The following is a 15,791-nucleotide window of genomic DNA, read 5'->3' as shown; positions in this document are numbered from 1 at the left end:
TACATCATGAATCATAAGAAATACTGTGTTTAAATTGTAATATTGAGATTGCGTGTGTACGATCTGTAATGTATTGGTTTGAATTGTACTGGTTTGGAATTGTGATATTCACATTGAACTTTAGATTCTATGAAATAAAGTATGTTTTGAAATTTAAAAAAGCTGTGTGATGCTTTGAAGCTTCAGTTTCCCAAGGGACGTTTCTCCCACTGAATTATTCAGTACACTAACTACTTGTGGCATTCATCCTGAACTGAGATTTGAAAATGTGACAAGAATTCAAGCAAAGCAGAGCTTAATGCTTATTGTCGAGTTGGGAGGGGCAAGGGATCATGGGACCCATATCACTTTCATGTTTAGGGCTTCATTGTTTTGCATTTATTTATTACGCCGCTTGAAAAAATAGTGGCAGAATTAAAACAAGAAAGAAATTTGGACACAAAATAAATATATCTGAGCTGCACAGTGACACTATTGAATTTCTAATCTACCACAAGAAATCAAATAATCATTTCAGGCTGCTATCATGCACCTCCAAATTGCTGCTTACTGAGTACCGACACAGCTCAGAGTAATTCAGCTGTTCTTGTAACCTCAAAATTGGCATTTGACATAGTTGAAGGAGGGTGAAAACGAATTAAATTAGGTAAAAAATATAAATTAAAAAACACATTTCCTCCAAGTGATTCATTAAGGGTTGTCATAGAGCAAAAACGATGGTCTGCTCCCTCTACAACTAGCCGAAGGAGCTGGCATGGTAACAAGAGGCACTCAGACGATCCATTCCGCCCACCATTGGCTGAAGGGGAACACGGTGACCGAAGGCACTCACTTTACACTCCCCTCCCCATTGGCTGAAGGGGAACACGGTGACCGAAGGCACTCACTTTACACTCCCCTCCCCATTGGCTGAAGGGGAACACGGTGACCGAAGGCACTCACTTTACACTCCCCTCCCCATTGGCTGAAGGGGAACACGGTGACCGAAGGCACTCACTTTACACTCCCCTCCCCATTGGCTGAAGGGGAACACGGTGACCGAAGGCACTCACTTTACACTCCCCTCCCCATTGGCTGAAGGGGAACACGGTGACTGAAGGCACTCACTTTACACTCCCCTCCCCATTGGCTGAAGGGGAACACGGTGACTGAAGGCACTCACGTTACACTCCCCTCCCCATTGGCTGAAGAGGAACACGGTGACTGAAGGCACTCACGTTACACTCCCCTCCCCATTGGCTGAAGGGGAACACGGTGACTGAAGGCACTCACGTTACACTCCCCTCCCCATTGGCTGAAGGGGAACACGGTGACCGAAGGCACTCACTTTACACTCCCCTCCCCATTGGCTGAAGGGGAACACGGTGACTGAAGGCACTCACTTTACACTCCCCTCCCCATTGGCTGAAGGGGAACACGGTGACTGAAGGCACTCACTTTACACTCCCCTCCCCATTGGCTGAAGGGGAACACGGTGACTGAAGGCACTCACTTTACACTCCCCTCCCCATTGGCTGAAGAGGAACACGGTGACTGAAGGCACTCACGTTACACTCCCCTCCCCATTGGCTGAAGGGGAACACGGTGACTGAAGGCACTCACTTTACACTCCCCTCCCCATTGGCTGAAGAGGAACACGGTGACTGAAGGCACTCACTTTACACTCCCCTCCCCATTGGCTGAAGAGGAACACGGTGACCGAAATGCACTCATGTTACAATCCCCCTCTCCGTTTTACAATTCTGCACATTTTCAAGAGCTGACTCCTACACAGATTTTTCTTAACAAAGTGGAAAACAACACATCAGCATTCACCAGACAAGGCACTTGTGATAAATATATGAAGGGATACTGGATGAAATGTTGCCCTCTTGGCTACTGCTGGATAATCTACGATGAAAATTTAGCACTGAGGTGCTTTGTTTGATGTCAGTACATCTGGGATTTACTGTGTCGGCCTGTAACCATCCTTCATTATTGGAAAAGGGGGGAAAAAAGCATTATCCTTCTGCCAAACTGTTGTTCTAACATGTGGATGTAACAGCTGTTTCACAGTCAGGTACCAACAAAATGGAAATCACAAAGTAAAACAATGAGTGTGAATAAGCACACACACATGTTTATTTAGATTATAAAAGAATTGATTCTGAGTATTTATATTTTAAAGAAAAATGTAGTTTCACAGATCCATTTCCAAGCTTTGTAACTTGCTCAAGTCAAGTTCGAGTTTAACCCATTCACCGGCAGTGACATTGCAAGATGTCCTTCATCGTCACTGGGTCAGAATCCTGGAACTCCCTTCCTAACAGCACTGTGGGAAAACCTTCACCACACGGACTGCAGCGGTTCAAGAAGGCGGCTCACCACCACCTTCTCAAGGGCAATTAGGGATGGGCAATAAATGCTGGCCTCACCAGCGACGCCCACATCCCATGAACGAATAAAAACAAATGCCCCCTGCACTGCTTGGGTGTTCTGTCAGGAGCTTATTGATCAGGGCTGGTGTTAATTTGTGATGATAATTTTGAGATAGTACTGACATTCAGATTTGATTGCGTACACTTTTATTGACCGAATAGGCATTCCTTCTTTAAACTAGAAGGAACTTTATCAGTTTCAAAAAAAAATTTTGATTAATAGTGCATTCACACAACAGATTCAGTGTCAGTACTTAATTGGCTGTAAAGCACTTTGGGACGCCCTGAGATCATGAAAGGTGCTATCTAAATGCAAGTCTTTCATTTCTTTCTTAGTGCCAAGCCATTTTGGCTTCACCCTCCGACGTTAAACTTGTGGGCCTGGAATTTCCTCCATGGGCGCAACCCGGAAGTTAGACCCGAAAATGTGCCCATTCTGCCGATGCCAAGTTATGCTGAAAGTTCCTGTGAGTCTCATTGGAATATGCTCGAATGTAAAATGGGTGTAAGTCAGCATGAACATTTGGGGTCCAAGGAAAGCGCATAACTCACATTATATATTTCTCTTCTTTAAGTATGAAAATTAAAGTTTCAACTCATTCACCCATCATTCATGCACATTAAGCACAACATGTTTAGGAGCCTGCAATTGAGGAAGCTTTTCAATTTTTAATGAGACTTGCACTTATGCCATAAAAATGCATTACAAGAAATAGAAAATACAGAGCAAGTCTCACTGAGGATAAATTTTAAAAAACTCTCATAAAATTGTAATAAGACACTAGGCAATTGATTTTGCTTCCTGCTGCGCCTGAAAATCTGGTCATAATTTGAAGAGAGCCTCTGAGCCAGTGCAATTAAAGGAAACTCATGTATGAGGCTCTGTAACTTGGAGGCGGGGCCATTATTATGGGCAGAGTGCGTTCGAGCGGAGGGATCGATAGATGACCATAAAAGATTGAGGAAATTTGGGCATAGTGCATGCGTAACTCACTTCCACGATCTCTTAAGCCACGTATTTGTTTTGCGCCTGATTGTGAGTGTATCTGGCCGCAAATACGCAGGAAATTCCAGGCTCACGGAATATAAATCACATGTCAAGGCCCAAATTGACTGTGAAGCAAAGCAGAGTGAGACAATCTTCCCCAGGTAGTTTCAATCCTTTTCGTTCCAGTCTTAGGTAGGCCACTGACTCCGGATTCAAGCTGCATTCATGATAACTGCAGTATCGTCGCAAAGCGATTTCACTTTGGGCCAACTCTAGTTATTGTATGAATGCACCAGCTATCCTCAGCACATTCTGTTTAATAACACTGCATGAAAGGGTTAACAGCATTGCTGAATCTAGGATTACATGAGTTAGGGGGCTTATTCTATAAATATCGTGCTTGGTATAATAACCCTTACTTTACATTTTTAAAAGTGTATCGTTTTGGCAGGTCTCACCCACTGTAAGTCACATTTCAATATTATTCAAATGTTGTCATCTCCATTTATATCAAAAATATGATGTAAGCAAAATCCTGGCAAACTCTAGATTTAAGCAAAATACTTGTTTATACCGATCCTAATTTTTAAAAAATGTAACTAGCTTTATTTCCACTGCACAAAAAGGGGAATATAATACTGAAAATGCACAGCCAACATGTTAGTTTAATGAACAATGAATAATAGTTTGAACTTACCATTTTCAGCAGCTTTGTAAGGTCCAGACAACATCTTTAACTCAAAATCCACCAAACAATTCCAGAAAACTTTTTAAATCCGTTCCCTAGAGTTTTTTTTCCTTCAGACTGAGCACAGTTATTGCAGTCAGACTTTCTCCTGGTTTGATGATTTCTGCTGCTGGGCTTCAGGCAGCCTTGATCCCTCCCTTGGGGATGTGTCCTGCCACAAATGCTCCACTAGCAACTTGTCACTGGCTGGATTGGTTTCTCTGGTTCTATGTTCCTTTCTTTTAAGACTGTCATCACAGCCTCAGCTAATCACAAGGGTTACTGTCCTTTACTGGCACCAGGGTGTCTGCATGCTATTAATATATGATCTCACTAGATCAGTACTGTCTAATGATTTTGAAGAGGCTACAGCTCATATTGGATGAATTTCTAAATTGTTTGAAAATTAAAATCTGCAGTTTTCCATCAAAACGCCATAGACTTCTTAAAAGACTCCTGCCTGATACCGGCCATTCTGCTTGCTGTGGAACAGTGAACAACGCCTGTTTTGTTTCCAATACTACTGATAACATATTGGTGATAGCACTAATATGATTATTGTACACCCAGCAAACCCGATTGCAATCTCATGCTGCACCTTTTATTTTTCCTCCAATTCTCTTCCCTTCTCTCTTGAAGGTTGTGACTCAGCTGGGGTTCATGTTTGAGTTTAAAGCGCAAAGTCAGTCGACTATTCAACCATGGGCATCACAACTGAGCCCAATCCTATTGTCACTGACACACCCTCACTTTCCAGCAGGAGTCACTAGATAGCAAATGTAAGTCGGAACCCTGGCTTGTTTTCCCATTCCTTAGCTCAAATGGTGCTGAGGCCAGTTGTAAGATCCTTCCTGCCTCCGAGGCTGAAATCAGTTTCATCAGTGCAGACCAGGGATCAAATCTGGACTGTATTGGGTTTGTATCCCTGCACTATTCACCGTTTGTCAGTCAAATGATTTAAAATGTAAATTTTTTGTTTTGCAGCTTGGTAGTTTTGTTATTACATGGACGTTGTTGTATACTTGGTAGTTTTTGAGGCAGGCTAAATGTGGTTTTACTTTGATGGAGTGTTGTCAACAGTGGCTACGCAGCGCTCCTCCCGTTCTTTAATATGAATGACCAATCTCCACAGATCCAACAGCACTGGGGAACCATTTTCATTGGCCACAAGAGCAGCTGTTGGGTCTGCAGTCAAAACGAAAAGCCTAGAGCCAGGTTCCTTCCATTTCAGCAGTGGGAATCATAGGTCTCTGGCCTTGATTTGGAGCAGTGGTAGGAAGAAAATAGATGAGAGTGGCACATGGAGGTCATGAATTTACATTTGAATGCGACTTCCTGAGACCACTTTTGAAGTATAAGGGTGCCTTAAGTTCCTAGAGTTTATGTGCTGGGTGCTGGGAGTGTAGCTTTGTACTGCCGCAGCCTCTATCTCTGCTTCAGGCTAAACTCTTTCCTTGGGTCATTTCAAGTTCATAGATTTGTTTGGGCAGTTTGATTGGTGATGCAGTGATATCATCATGTTGGTGCTTAAAAGTTTCTGCCAATCAGCCAATAGAAAGAACAAATTTCTCATTACAATTATGTGATATTTGAATCTTTGTTGATAGGACATTAAAAACTCATTGACGGTTCACCGATTAAGATTTCTTCATCACAAAGTGAATGGTTCGACTATTTGCAGGATTCTAAGTTGTCACTTTTTATTTGCTGCTCAATAGTTCTTAACCAGCATATCACTGACAATGATATTGAATTTATCCACAGTTAATTTTTTAACTTTCCGTGGTAAATAACTGTGGCTTCACTGACAACCTATTTTTAAAATACTAAATTTGAAATATCTAGAAAACAGTGCAGAAATGTCTGTTTATGAAATAAGTGGTATTTAATAAAACCAGTGGGTATTAAACATAAAAACTTCCCTCAATTACAGTTCTTGTTCTCTCCCTTTTCTTAGCTTTCCCTAAATGCGGGGCAATGGGGGTAAGGATGAGATCTGCTCCTAGGCTTTCACCTTTAACTCATCATTTGTTGCTCTATGACTGGGGCTCATGTTAATTCCAATATCCCTTGCTCTCTCTGTCCATTAGGCACCCCTTTCTGATGTTCCAGCTGAAGATTGGAATTCGCCATCTGGGGAGTTGTGTTTCTCCAAATGTAATGTTTCTGGTGCTTCACACATTAATTGTCCTTCCTCACACAAAACATTTCTACAAACTGCAATATTTCGATTCTGTCCATTTCAGTATGAGCACAATTAACATTTACTAGAAGCTATTTTACAGCAGGAAGCTTGCTAAGAAATTCAGTGTTCAGAATATGGCTCCTAACATTTACTTCTCAAAACAATGATTTTTTTAATGTTCAAATGCATAAATAGAAACTTAAAATAGAGGGACTGAAAGAAAATCACCATTCAAAAAGCTAGTCTCTTTAAGATAAGTTTCATAAAATAATAGAGGCAGCTGAAACCATCTTAAATCTGTAACCTGTATTTCAAAGAGACTTGCACGAGACTTTAGTATTCTCTGATAGCTTGCTGAGTGAAACAATATTAAATAAGATTTTAAAATAAATGAGAGGAAAAGAAAAGCAATTATAGGAATTCAAGCAAATGTTAGGCCTCAAGTTATACATTCCTGGAGATGATAGTGTTTTAGGATAAACCGTGTGGATTTGGAAAGCAGCGTTAGATTTTTTTTTCAAAATCACTTCCCCTGCTGAGTGTGCTTGGCTTTGTCACCTCCAGATTTCCGATAGTTTTCAGTTCCCAAGGACCACCCCAGACACACTGCCACCTTTATCAGGCCCTGCCTTAGTCTGGGCCATTCTATCCAATTCTAAGGTCTCTGGGTCAATGAAGTCAATTAAGGAGACACAGGAAAAGCAATCACATACCAGTTCAGAGTGTTAATAGTTGGATTGGCAGCGTGTGATTAAATGAGTGGCCTTCCTAACCTGTTGTATTGTTTTCCCTTTCTACATGGTATCTATTTCCAAATGTTTGCTGTATACTAAACATCAATTTCCCATGACTAATGTTATGTTTGACCCACATCAGAAAGCTGTTTCTGCACTCACACAGTAGGTTTCTGGTTATAGTACTAACCAATCCAAATGGACTTTCAAAAGGTATTTGATAAATCAGAATCATAGAAAGGTTACAGCACGGAAGGAGGCCATGTGGCCCATCGAGTCCGTGCTGGCCCTATGCAAGAGCAATTCAGCTAGTCCCACTCTCCCGCCCTATCCCTGTAGTGCTGCAAATTTTTTCCTTTCAAGTACTTATCCAGTTCCCTTTTGAAGGCCATGATTGAATCTGCCTCCACCACACCCTCTGGCAGTGCATTCCAGATCATAACCACTCGCAATATAAAAAGGTTTTTCCTCATGTTACCTTAAATCTATGTCCTCTGGTTCTTAATCCTTCCGCCAATGGGAACAGTTTCTCTCTATCTATTCTGTTCAGACCCTTCATGATTTTGAATACCTCTATCAAATCTCCTCTCAACAGAATTGTGCCCTGTAGTTTATATTGCCTCTCCTCATTCTTCCTACCGAAATGTATCACCTCGCATTTTTCTGCGTTAAATTTCATCTGCCACGTGTCCGCCCATGCCACCAGCCTGTCTACATCCTCTTGAAGTCTATCACTATCCTCCTCACTGTTCACCACACTTTCAAGTTTTGTGTCATCTGCAAATTTGGTAATTGTGCCCATATACCCAAGTCCAATTCATTAATATATATCAAGAAAAGCAGTGGTCCCAGCACTGACCCCTGAAGAACATCTCTGTACACCTCCCTCCAGTCCGAAAAACAACCATTCACCACTACTCTCTGCTTCCTGTTACTTAGCCGATTCTGTATCCATGCTGCTTCTGCCCCTTTTATTCCATGGGCTTCAATCTTGATGACAAGCCTATTATGCGGCACTTTATCAATTGCCTTTTGAAAGTTCATATACACCACATCAACCGCATTGCCCTCATCTACCATCTCTGTTACCTCATCAAAAAACTCTATCAAGTTAGTTAAAGACGATTTGCCTTTAACAAATCCGTGCTGGTTTTCCCTAATCAATCCACACTTGTCCAAGAGACTGTTAATTCTGTCCCGGATTATTGTTTCTAAAAGTTTCCCCACCAGCGAGGTTAAACTGACTGGCCTACTGTTGCTGGGTTTACCACAAAACAGACTTATTGGAAAATAGAAGCACATGGGATTAAAGGGACGGTGGTAACTTGGTTACCTAACTGGCTAAGCGATAGGAGGTGGAGATTAGTGGTAAATGGATGTTTTTCTGACTGGAGAGAAGTATGCAGTGGGGTCCCCCAGGAGTTGCTATTAGGACCATTGCTTTTCTTGTTATATATAAATGACCTGGACTTGGGTATAGGGAGTACAATTTCGAAGTTTGCGGATGATACAAAACTTGACAAAATAGTAAATAGTGAGGAGGGTAGAATCAGACTTCAGGAGGACATAGACAGATTGGTAAAATGGGCAGACACATGGCAGATGGAATTTAATGCAGATAAGTGTGAAGTGATGCAGTTTGGGAAGAACACTATAGAAAGGCAGTATAATCTAAAGGGTACTATTTTGAGGGGTTGCAAGAGCAGGGGGACCTGGGGATGCATATTCACAAATCTTTGAAGGTGGCAGGGCAAGTTGATAAGGCGGTTAAGAAAGCGTTTGGGATACTTGGCTTTGTAAATAGGGGCATTGAATATAAAAACAAGGAAGTCATGTGAAACCTTTACAAATCACTGGTTAGGCCTCAGCTGGAGTATTGTGTACAATTCTGGGCACCACACTTTAGGAAGGATGTCAAGGCCTTGGAGAGGGTACAGAGGAGGTTTACCAGGATGATTCCAGGTATGAGGGACTTCAGTTATATGGAGAGATTGGAGAAGTTGGGATTGTTCTCCTTCGAGCAGAGAAGGTTAAGGGAAGACCTAATAGAGGTGTTGAAAATGATGAGGGGTTTTGACAGAGCAAGTAGGGAGAAACTGTTTCTTCTGGCAAATGGGTTGGAAACCAGAGGTCATAGATTTAAAATAATTGGCAAAGGAACTGGAGGGGAAATGAGGAAATTTTTTTTCATACAGAGGGTTGTTAAGATCTGGAATGCGCTATCTGAAAGGGTGGTGGTGAGGGACGGAAGCAGATTCCATAGGAACTTTCAAATGGCACTTGGACATGTACTTGAAGAGGACTAATTTGTTGGGTTATGGGGAAACAGCTGGGGTGTGGGATTAAAATGGACAGCTCTTTCAAAGAGCTGGCACAAGTGCGACAGGCCGAATGGCCTCCTTTTGTGCTGTTAGATTGTATGATTCTAAATATAACTTCCTCCTTAAACTTTTTGTTGTTCTCAAGCTTAAGTCAACCAAATTGCCAAGGGACTCTTTTAGGCAACCGCTGGAAAACAGCTGGCAAAGCAATGGTGATTGCACTTCCAAGTAGTTGATTGTAAGTGAAGTGCTTTGGAATGTCCTGTGAGATGCAGTAAGGATCGATATAAATGCAAGTTCTTTCTACTGACCAGTTGCACCTGATTTATACAGAACATTATATTGAATCTTTGTTAAATTATCTTTTCTGTTCCCGCTTTGTCTCCTTCTCCACTAGCTTTTTGCAGGAATCTGGTTGCATTGGTACCTGCAGTCTTCCGTTACCTCACCCAAGTGATCTGATCATCACATCTACTCATGGACAGTGAGTGTGGGTAGGCTGTTTTACTTTCAAGGGCCCAATCCAGCTGAAATGAGTCCTGATAGCTACATGTATATACTTCCAGGCAAGGTTGCTGGATGACAATCAGTACTGGGAGCCCTGGCTTATGTTTTGTATCCCTGGCTCAGGGCCATTTTGAATGTCCTCGCTGACAAGCTGACAGCAGCTCAGTACAGACCAGAAATGAAACCTGGGCCCTTGCTATGCTATATGGATCAGGATACTGCAGCTTTAAGGGTGCGTGCACCATTTCATATTTGTTTGCACCATTGCTAAACCTGTTGTTGTGCCAGTAAATGGTGCAACTACAGATCAGCAGTGGGGGAGCAGAAGGTGGAACTCAAATAATGTCTTACAACAAAAAAGTGGTTTGGTGAAGTGAGGTTTTGGCACTGCTTGGCCACAAAAGCACTATTACACTCAGACTAAGTCTTTGGCTGTGTAGTTACAGAACTACATCACCAAACTGATACTGCTTCAGAAAAAAACCCATCGAAATTGTTCCTAAAACATCAAGTACTCTAAAAATGGCAAGATGGTTGTTTTAGAACTGATAAAATGTCAGGATAGCAGAACATCTTTTTGATCCTTACTTCTCCATATTATAACTTTCCTGGGTTAAGTGTCAGTTTGGCTCTGTGGTATCATTCTCCACCCTGAATCAACGGTTCAAGCCAAACACCAGGGCCTGAGAAAGTAATCAGTGCAGACCTGATAGAGTAATGTATTGTTGGACACATCGTCTTTTGGATAAAATGTTAAACGTCTGCCTAATCAAGTGGAAGTAAAAGATCCCATGGCACTATTTGAAGAACAGCAGAAAGTTCTCCTGGTGTCGTGACCAATATTTAGCACTCAACCATCACCACAAGACAGATAATTGGTTAGTTATCTCATTTGTTGTTCGTAGGACCTAGCTGTGCAGAAATTGAAAATAACAGTGACTACAATTAATTGGCTGTGAAGTGCTTTGGGATGTTCTGAGGATATGAAAGGTTCTAAATAAATTCATGTTCTTTCTTTGCTTGTGCATATTCCAGCAAATCATAGAATCATAGATTTATACAGCACAGAAGGAGGCCATTCAGTCCATCGTGCCTGTGCCCGCTCTTTGAAAGAGCTATTCAATCATTCCCACACCCCTGCCCTTTCCCCATAGCCCTGCAATTTTTTCCCCTTCCAATATTTCCTTTCAGGATCACTTTTTTTTTGAAGCACTAATTATTTGCACATGTTGAGAGTAATAGAAATTAGTTTTGTGGATAAATATTGCAAATTTCAGTTTAGGAGGTGTGAGCACAGTTCTTAATGCCCCACACTGCTTTACATTAGCAGATCAACAATGTCTTAAGATGCAGTTTATTTACAGAGACTTTCAGTTCCATCCATAGAAAGTACTATTACACCTATGTAAGACATTGGACCGGCTTCAGAAGAATTGGAGAGTTCCCAAAAGTTGAACATAGCTCAGAAGCATTGCACTCTGTCTGTTTAATGTAACTCCAGCTCCATATGTCATGAAGAGATAAACATTTATGCCTTGCAGTCCTCCCCTTCACACACAAGGACAGTTTACTCCCCTGTTGGGTGGATAATAGAACATGTGCTAACTATTAAGCAATCTTTCAAGATACAGCAGGGGTGAGATTTGCATCAGCAGAGTCACTGTCCTCTAATGATTTAGCTGAATCAGTCAACCAGTCACTAATGAAGTGGCTATGTTGTATTCTGGAGAATAGATTGAGTCCAAAGTCATCTGAAATCCAACCTAAATGCATATCATATTTCATTTGATTATGTGCTCTAAATTGATATTGGCATAAATGTGACCCACCTTTGGGTTGAATTTCATGTCAGTAATAATTTGGATACAGTGTAACGTGAATCAGACTGCAGTCTCAACACTGATATTGCAACTGCCTGATACTTTCCTCCATACCCCCACCCCGCACAGTCTACCTGCTGACTAATCGGTTTTCTTTTGATTACGAACATGTCACTATGATGTCAATTGCACTGAAGGACATCATCAAGTCATTTATATATAGGCCCCGATTTTCAAATGAAATTGCGGGTGCGTTGGGGGCTGCGAAAATCGGGAAAATCCCGAGCGGGTGAGGAAGCCGGCTCCAACCCGCCGACTTCTGGGTTTCCCACAGACACGCCTGTGTGCGTGCGTGCTTCCTGAATGCGGAAGTCCCACCGGCAATTAAAGCCAGTGGGATGATAGTTAAAGAACCAAATGTACCTCATTGAGGTACTTAAGGTACTTTATTTCTGATAGTGTAGATAGTTAAAACGATTTTAAACTTACCTGGGCGGCTTTCCCATGCTTCCGATTCACGCCTGGAAGAGCCAGATCAGGCAAAAATAAAGTAAATAAATTAAATAAAAAAACCATTGCACAAAGTTAAAAGACAAAATAAACCTACCTTTCCATTGACGTCACCCCTCTCTGATGTCCCCCTTTCCCCCCGATGTCTCCCTCTCCGATGTCCTTCTTGGCCCCCGATGTCTTCCTCTGTGATTTTCCCCTCTCCCCCCCCCCGATCTTCCCCTTTCCCCCTGATCTTCCCCTCTCCCCCCCGATCTTCCCCTCTTCCCCCTCGATCTTCCCCTCTCCCCCCCATCTGCCCCTCTTCCCCCCCGATCTTCCCCTCTCCCCCCAATCTTCCCCTCTTCCCCCCATGATCTTCCCCTCTCCCCTCCTGATCTTCCCTTCTCACTCCCCTCCAATCTTCCCCTCTCCCCTCCTGATCTTCCCTTCTCCCTTCCCCCCGATCTTCCACTCTCCCCCCACCGATCTTCAGTACCCTCCACTCTTTGTTCCAGCGCCGGATGATGTCTCTCTCTCTCTCTCTCTCTCCCTCTCTTTCTCTCCCCCCACTCAGTGTTGCAGCTACTTTAGGCAGCCAGCCTGTCAATCATGCTGGCTGCCGGGCGCAAAACCCGGAAACAACTTTAATCACCATCAATTACATCGCGATCACGTTGGAAAAGTTAAGTTTTTTTATTCGGATTTGCCATGCACACCTTCACCTCCCTGCTGCCATCCCGCCACCATTTTAACATTGAGCCCATAATGAAATTGTGACAAAAATCATACATGACACTTCTGATTATTTATCCTCTCCAAACAAAAAGAAAAAATTGCCAAACAATTCTTGTTGAAGGAGCAATGACATCTGTATTTTCCAGCTTGCACACCAGATATTCTTGGTAGACCAACATGTCTGAGGTGTCACATAGCTGCAGAAAAATGACCTTCTCCAGTGAAGCTATTTTTGAAGATCTTTGTAAATGTGATCTCCCTGCACACTTTAAACTGTTGAAAATATTCTTGAAGAAAATCTTCATTGTAAAATTCACAACAGACCTACAACATTTCATAATTATTTGTCAATTTACTCAGCCAAGTCCATTGTTCTGGTGACTATTACCATGATTACACTGTACTCTCATTCAGGCAATTTAGTTAAATTTGATCTGGAAATGGATATGCTTTTCTGATGTAGTAAGGTGGGTGATTTTAATTTGAATGTGATCCAAATTCAGAGGTGCAATCTCACAAGGACAAGATTAACTATGGATTATCCAATCACACAATTTAAACCCCACTGGAAATGCTTCAGTATCTCAATTAAATCCCTGCTTGTGATTCACAGAAATTGGATCAAAAGCACTTTCCACGGATGTGTGTTTCAGGACACTTTTCCTTATGCCAGGAAGGTTTACAAACTGTTTGGCAAAGCTGCGACTCCTTGGAACTCCTCAGCATCTGATGCAGTTTTGTTCACTTTTTACGACTGCTAGTGGAGATTTAATTTAATTTTTAACCACATTTTGCTTCACCAGGCTGAGTGAGCAGGTCATAAACTCCTTCATGGTTTCCAATATTTATGCAGCTTTGGGAATTCAGTCAGAATTAAGGAGCATGAACAAAGCATCACTTTTCCTCAGTAGTCTGTTGACCACCCAGAAAGACAGATGAGACATCTTGCTTCTTTAATTTTGTTATGTGCATACCACAACTTGAACCAGCCTATTATAAATTATGATGAAATGTGTTTCAATTAATTGTACTCTTTGAGTCATGGAAGTGGGTTTTCATCTTTTACTCATCTCATGTAATGCATAGAGGAATGTGAGTTATTTGATCTTCGATTACACCATTCTCTTCCAACACTTCTCCTCCAGTGTCCAGCTCGATTGGTCTGCCCTTGCTTGTTCCACTTTACCTATCTGCTTGAAGCTAGTGCATTTCCAGCAGTGGCTTTTCTTTCCTGCCTCACACCATCACTTCAGGAGTCCTCCAAGGATTCTTTTTTGGCTGCCTTCTCTTCTTCACCTGAATGCTACCCCTTGGTGATGTGATCTGTGGACATGGAGTAAGTTTCCACATATACGCCGCTGATACCCAAGCCTGCCTCTCCACCACCTTTCTTGACCCCTGCACTGCCTCTGTGGTATTAGTAAACAATTTTACAACACCAAGTTATAGTCCAGCAATTTTATTTTAAATTCACAAGCTTTTGGAGATTTGTGAATTTAAAATAAAATTGCTGGACTATAACTTGGTGTTGTAAAATTGTTTACAATTGTCAACCCCAGTCCATCACCGGCATCTCCACATCTGTGGTATTAGACTTCTTGTCTGACAGCCAGTCTTGGATAAGCCATAATTTCCTCCATCTAAACATTGGGAAGACCAAAGCCAATGTCTTCAGCCTCCGGCACAAATTTTGTACTCTTGCCATCCTCTTCCTTGGCTACTTTCTCAGACTGAACCAGATCTTCCACAACCTTGGCATCCTGTTTGACCCTGAGCTGGGCTTCAAATCCTATAACCTCAACATTAAAAAGACTACCAACTTCTGCCTCCATAACATCGCCTGCCTCTGCCCCAACATCAGCCAATTTAGTGCTGAAACCCTCATTCACGGCTTTGTCCCGTCTAGACTCAATACTCCTTTGCTCTCCAGCCTCCCATCATCTACCCTCCATAAACTTCAGTTCATCCAAACCTCTGCTGCCATATTCTATTCCTGAACCAAGTAATGGCCATCCATCCTCGCTGACCTACATTGGCTCCCTGCCCCCAATGCCTCAAATTTAAAATTCACATCTTTGTTTTAAAATCCTTCCATAGTCTTGTTACTCCCTATCCCTGTAAACCCTGACTGGCCTTCATTCCTCTGACTCTAGCCTCAGGCATCTCCCCCTCCTTTCACGCCACCATTGATGGTGATATCTTCAGTCATCAAGGACCCCTGTTCTAAAATGACCTTCCTAATCAAATCCACCTCTCCACCTTCCTCTCCTCCTTTAAGACCCTCTTTGACCAAACTTTTGGTCACCCCTCCTAATCTTTCATTCTTTGGCTCAGCATCCAATTTTCCTTACACCTCTGTGAAGTGCCTTGGGATGTTTTTCTACATTAAAGGTGTTATATATATGGAAGTTGTTATAATTTGAGTTTGTTTCCTTATCTGTACTATAATGGATTTACAATATGTTCTGTTTACAATCTTTATTGTATATGTTACAGACCTATTCCGAATAGACATATATCAATTCATAGACAACAGCTGTCATTACAGAATATTTTGGTGTGTGGAATCTCTAACGATGATAAAAGTCGATTCACAATCTTTGACATCCTGGTGCAGCAATTATCGGATTACTGAAAACCTTTTGTGAGGAATGGTCAATGAATAGCTTGCTTTTACAGTGAGCAAGACCTGTAGCATTGCCACTGGTTTCAAGAGGCACAGCTTGCAGTTTGGAAGGGTGGAAAATCCAGAAGGGCACCAGCTGAGCATGGATCTGCAGCAGTACCTTAAAGGGAAGGGCTAGATAGATCGGAGGGAGGGGGAGGTGAGAGACGGCATACCTTAAGGTGCTGAGGACTTTACAG

The 15,791-nt window shown here is 42.2% G+C and overlaps 1 protein-coding gene across 2 annotated transcripts in view; it reads right to left on the bottom strand.

Annotated features, from left to right (window-relative positions):
- afap1l1a (actin filament associated protein 1-like 1a) overlaps positions 1 to 15,791 on the bottom strand; it is a 168,638-nt gene that overhangs the window by 98,394 nt on the left and 54,453 nt on the right. Inside the window, exon 1 of one of the 2 annotated variants that reach the window (XM_067996420.1) lies at positions 4,103 to 4,215. The exons of the other annotated variant lie outside the window; for it this stretch is intronic. Within the exon in view, the coding sequence (XP_067852521.1) occupies positions 4,103 to 4,136 (34 nt within the window). The 5' untranslated portion in view covers positions 4,137 to 4,215. Of the gene's footprint in view, positions 1 to 4,102; positions 4,216 to 15,791 lie in introns of those variants that run through there. 2 annotated transcript variants of the gene reach the window in all.

The sequence above is a fragment of the Heptranchias perlo genome, chromosome 14, assembly GCF_035084215.1.
Source record: "Heptranchias perlo isolate sHepPer1 chromosome 14, sHepPer1.hap1, whole genome shotgun sequence".
Lineage (NCBI taxonomy): Eukaryota > Metazoa > Chordata > Chondrichthyes > Hexanchiformes > Hexanchidae > Heptranchias > Heptranchias perlo.
Note: the sequence above shows the minus strand (reverse complement) of the source record. Positions and strands in the feature narration are given on the sequence as shown.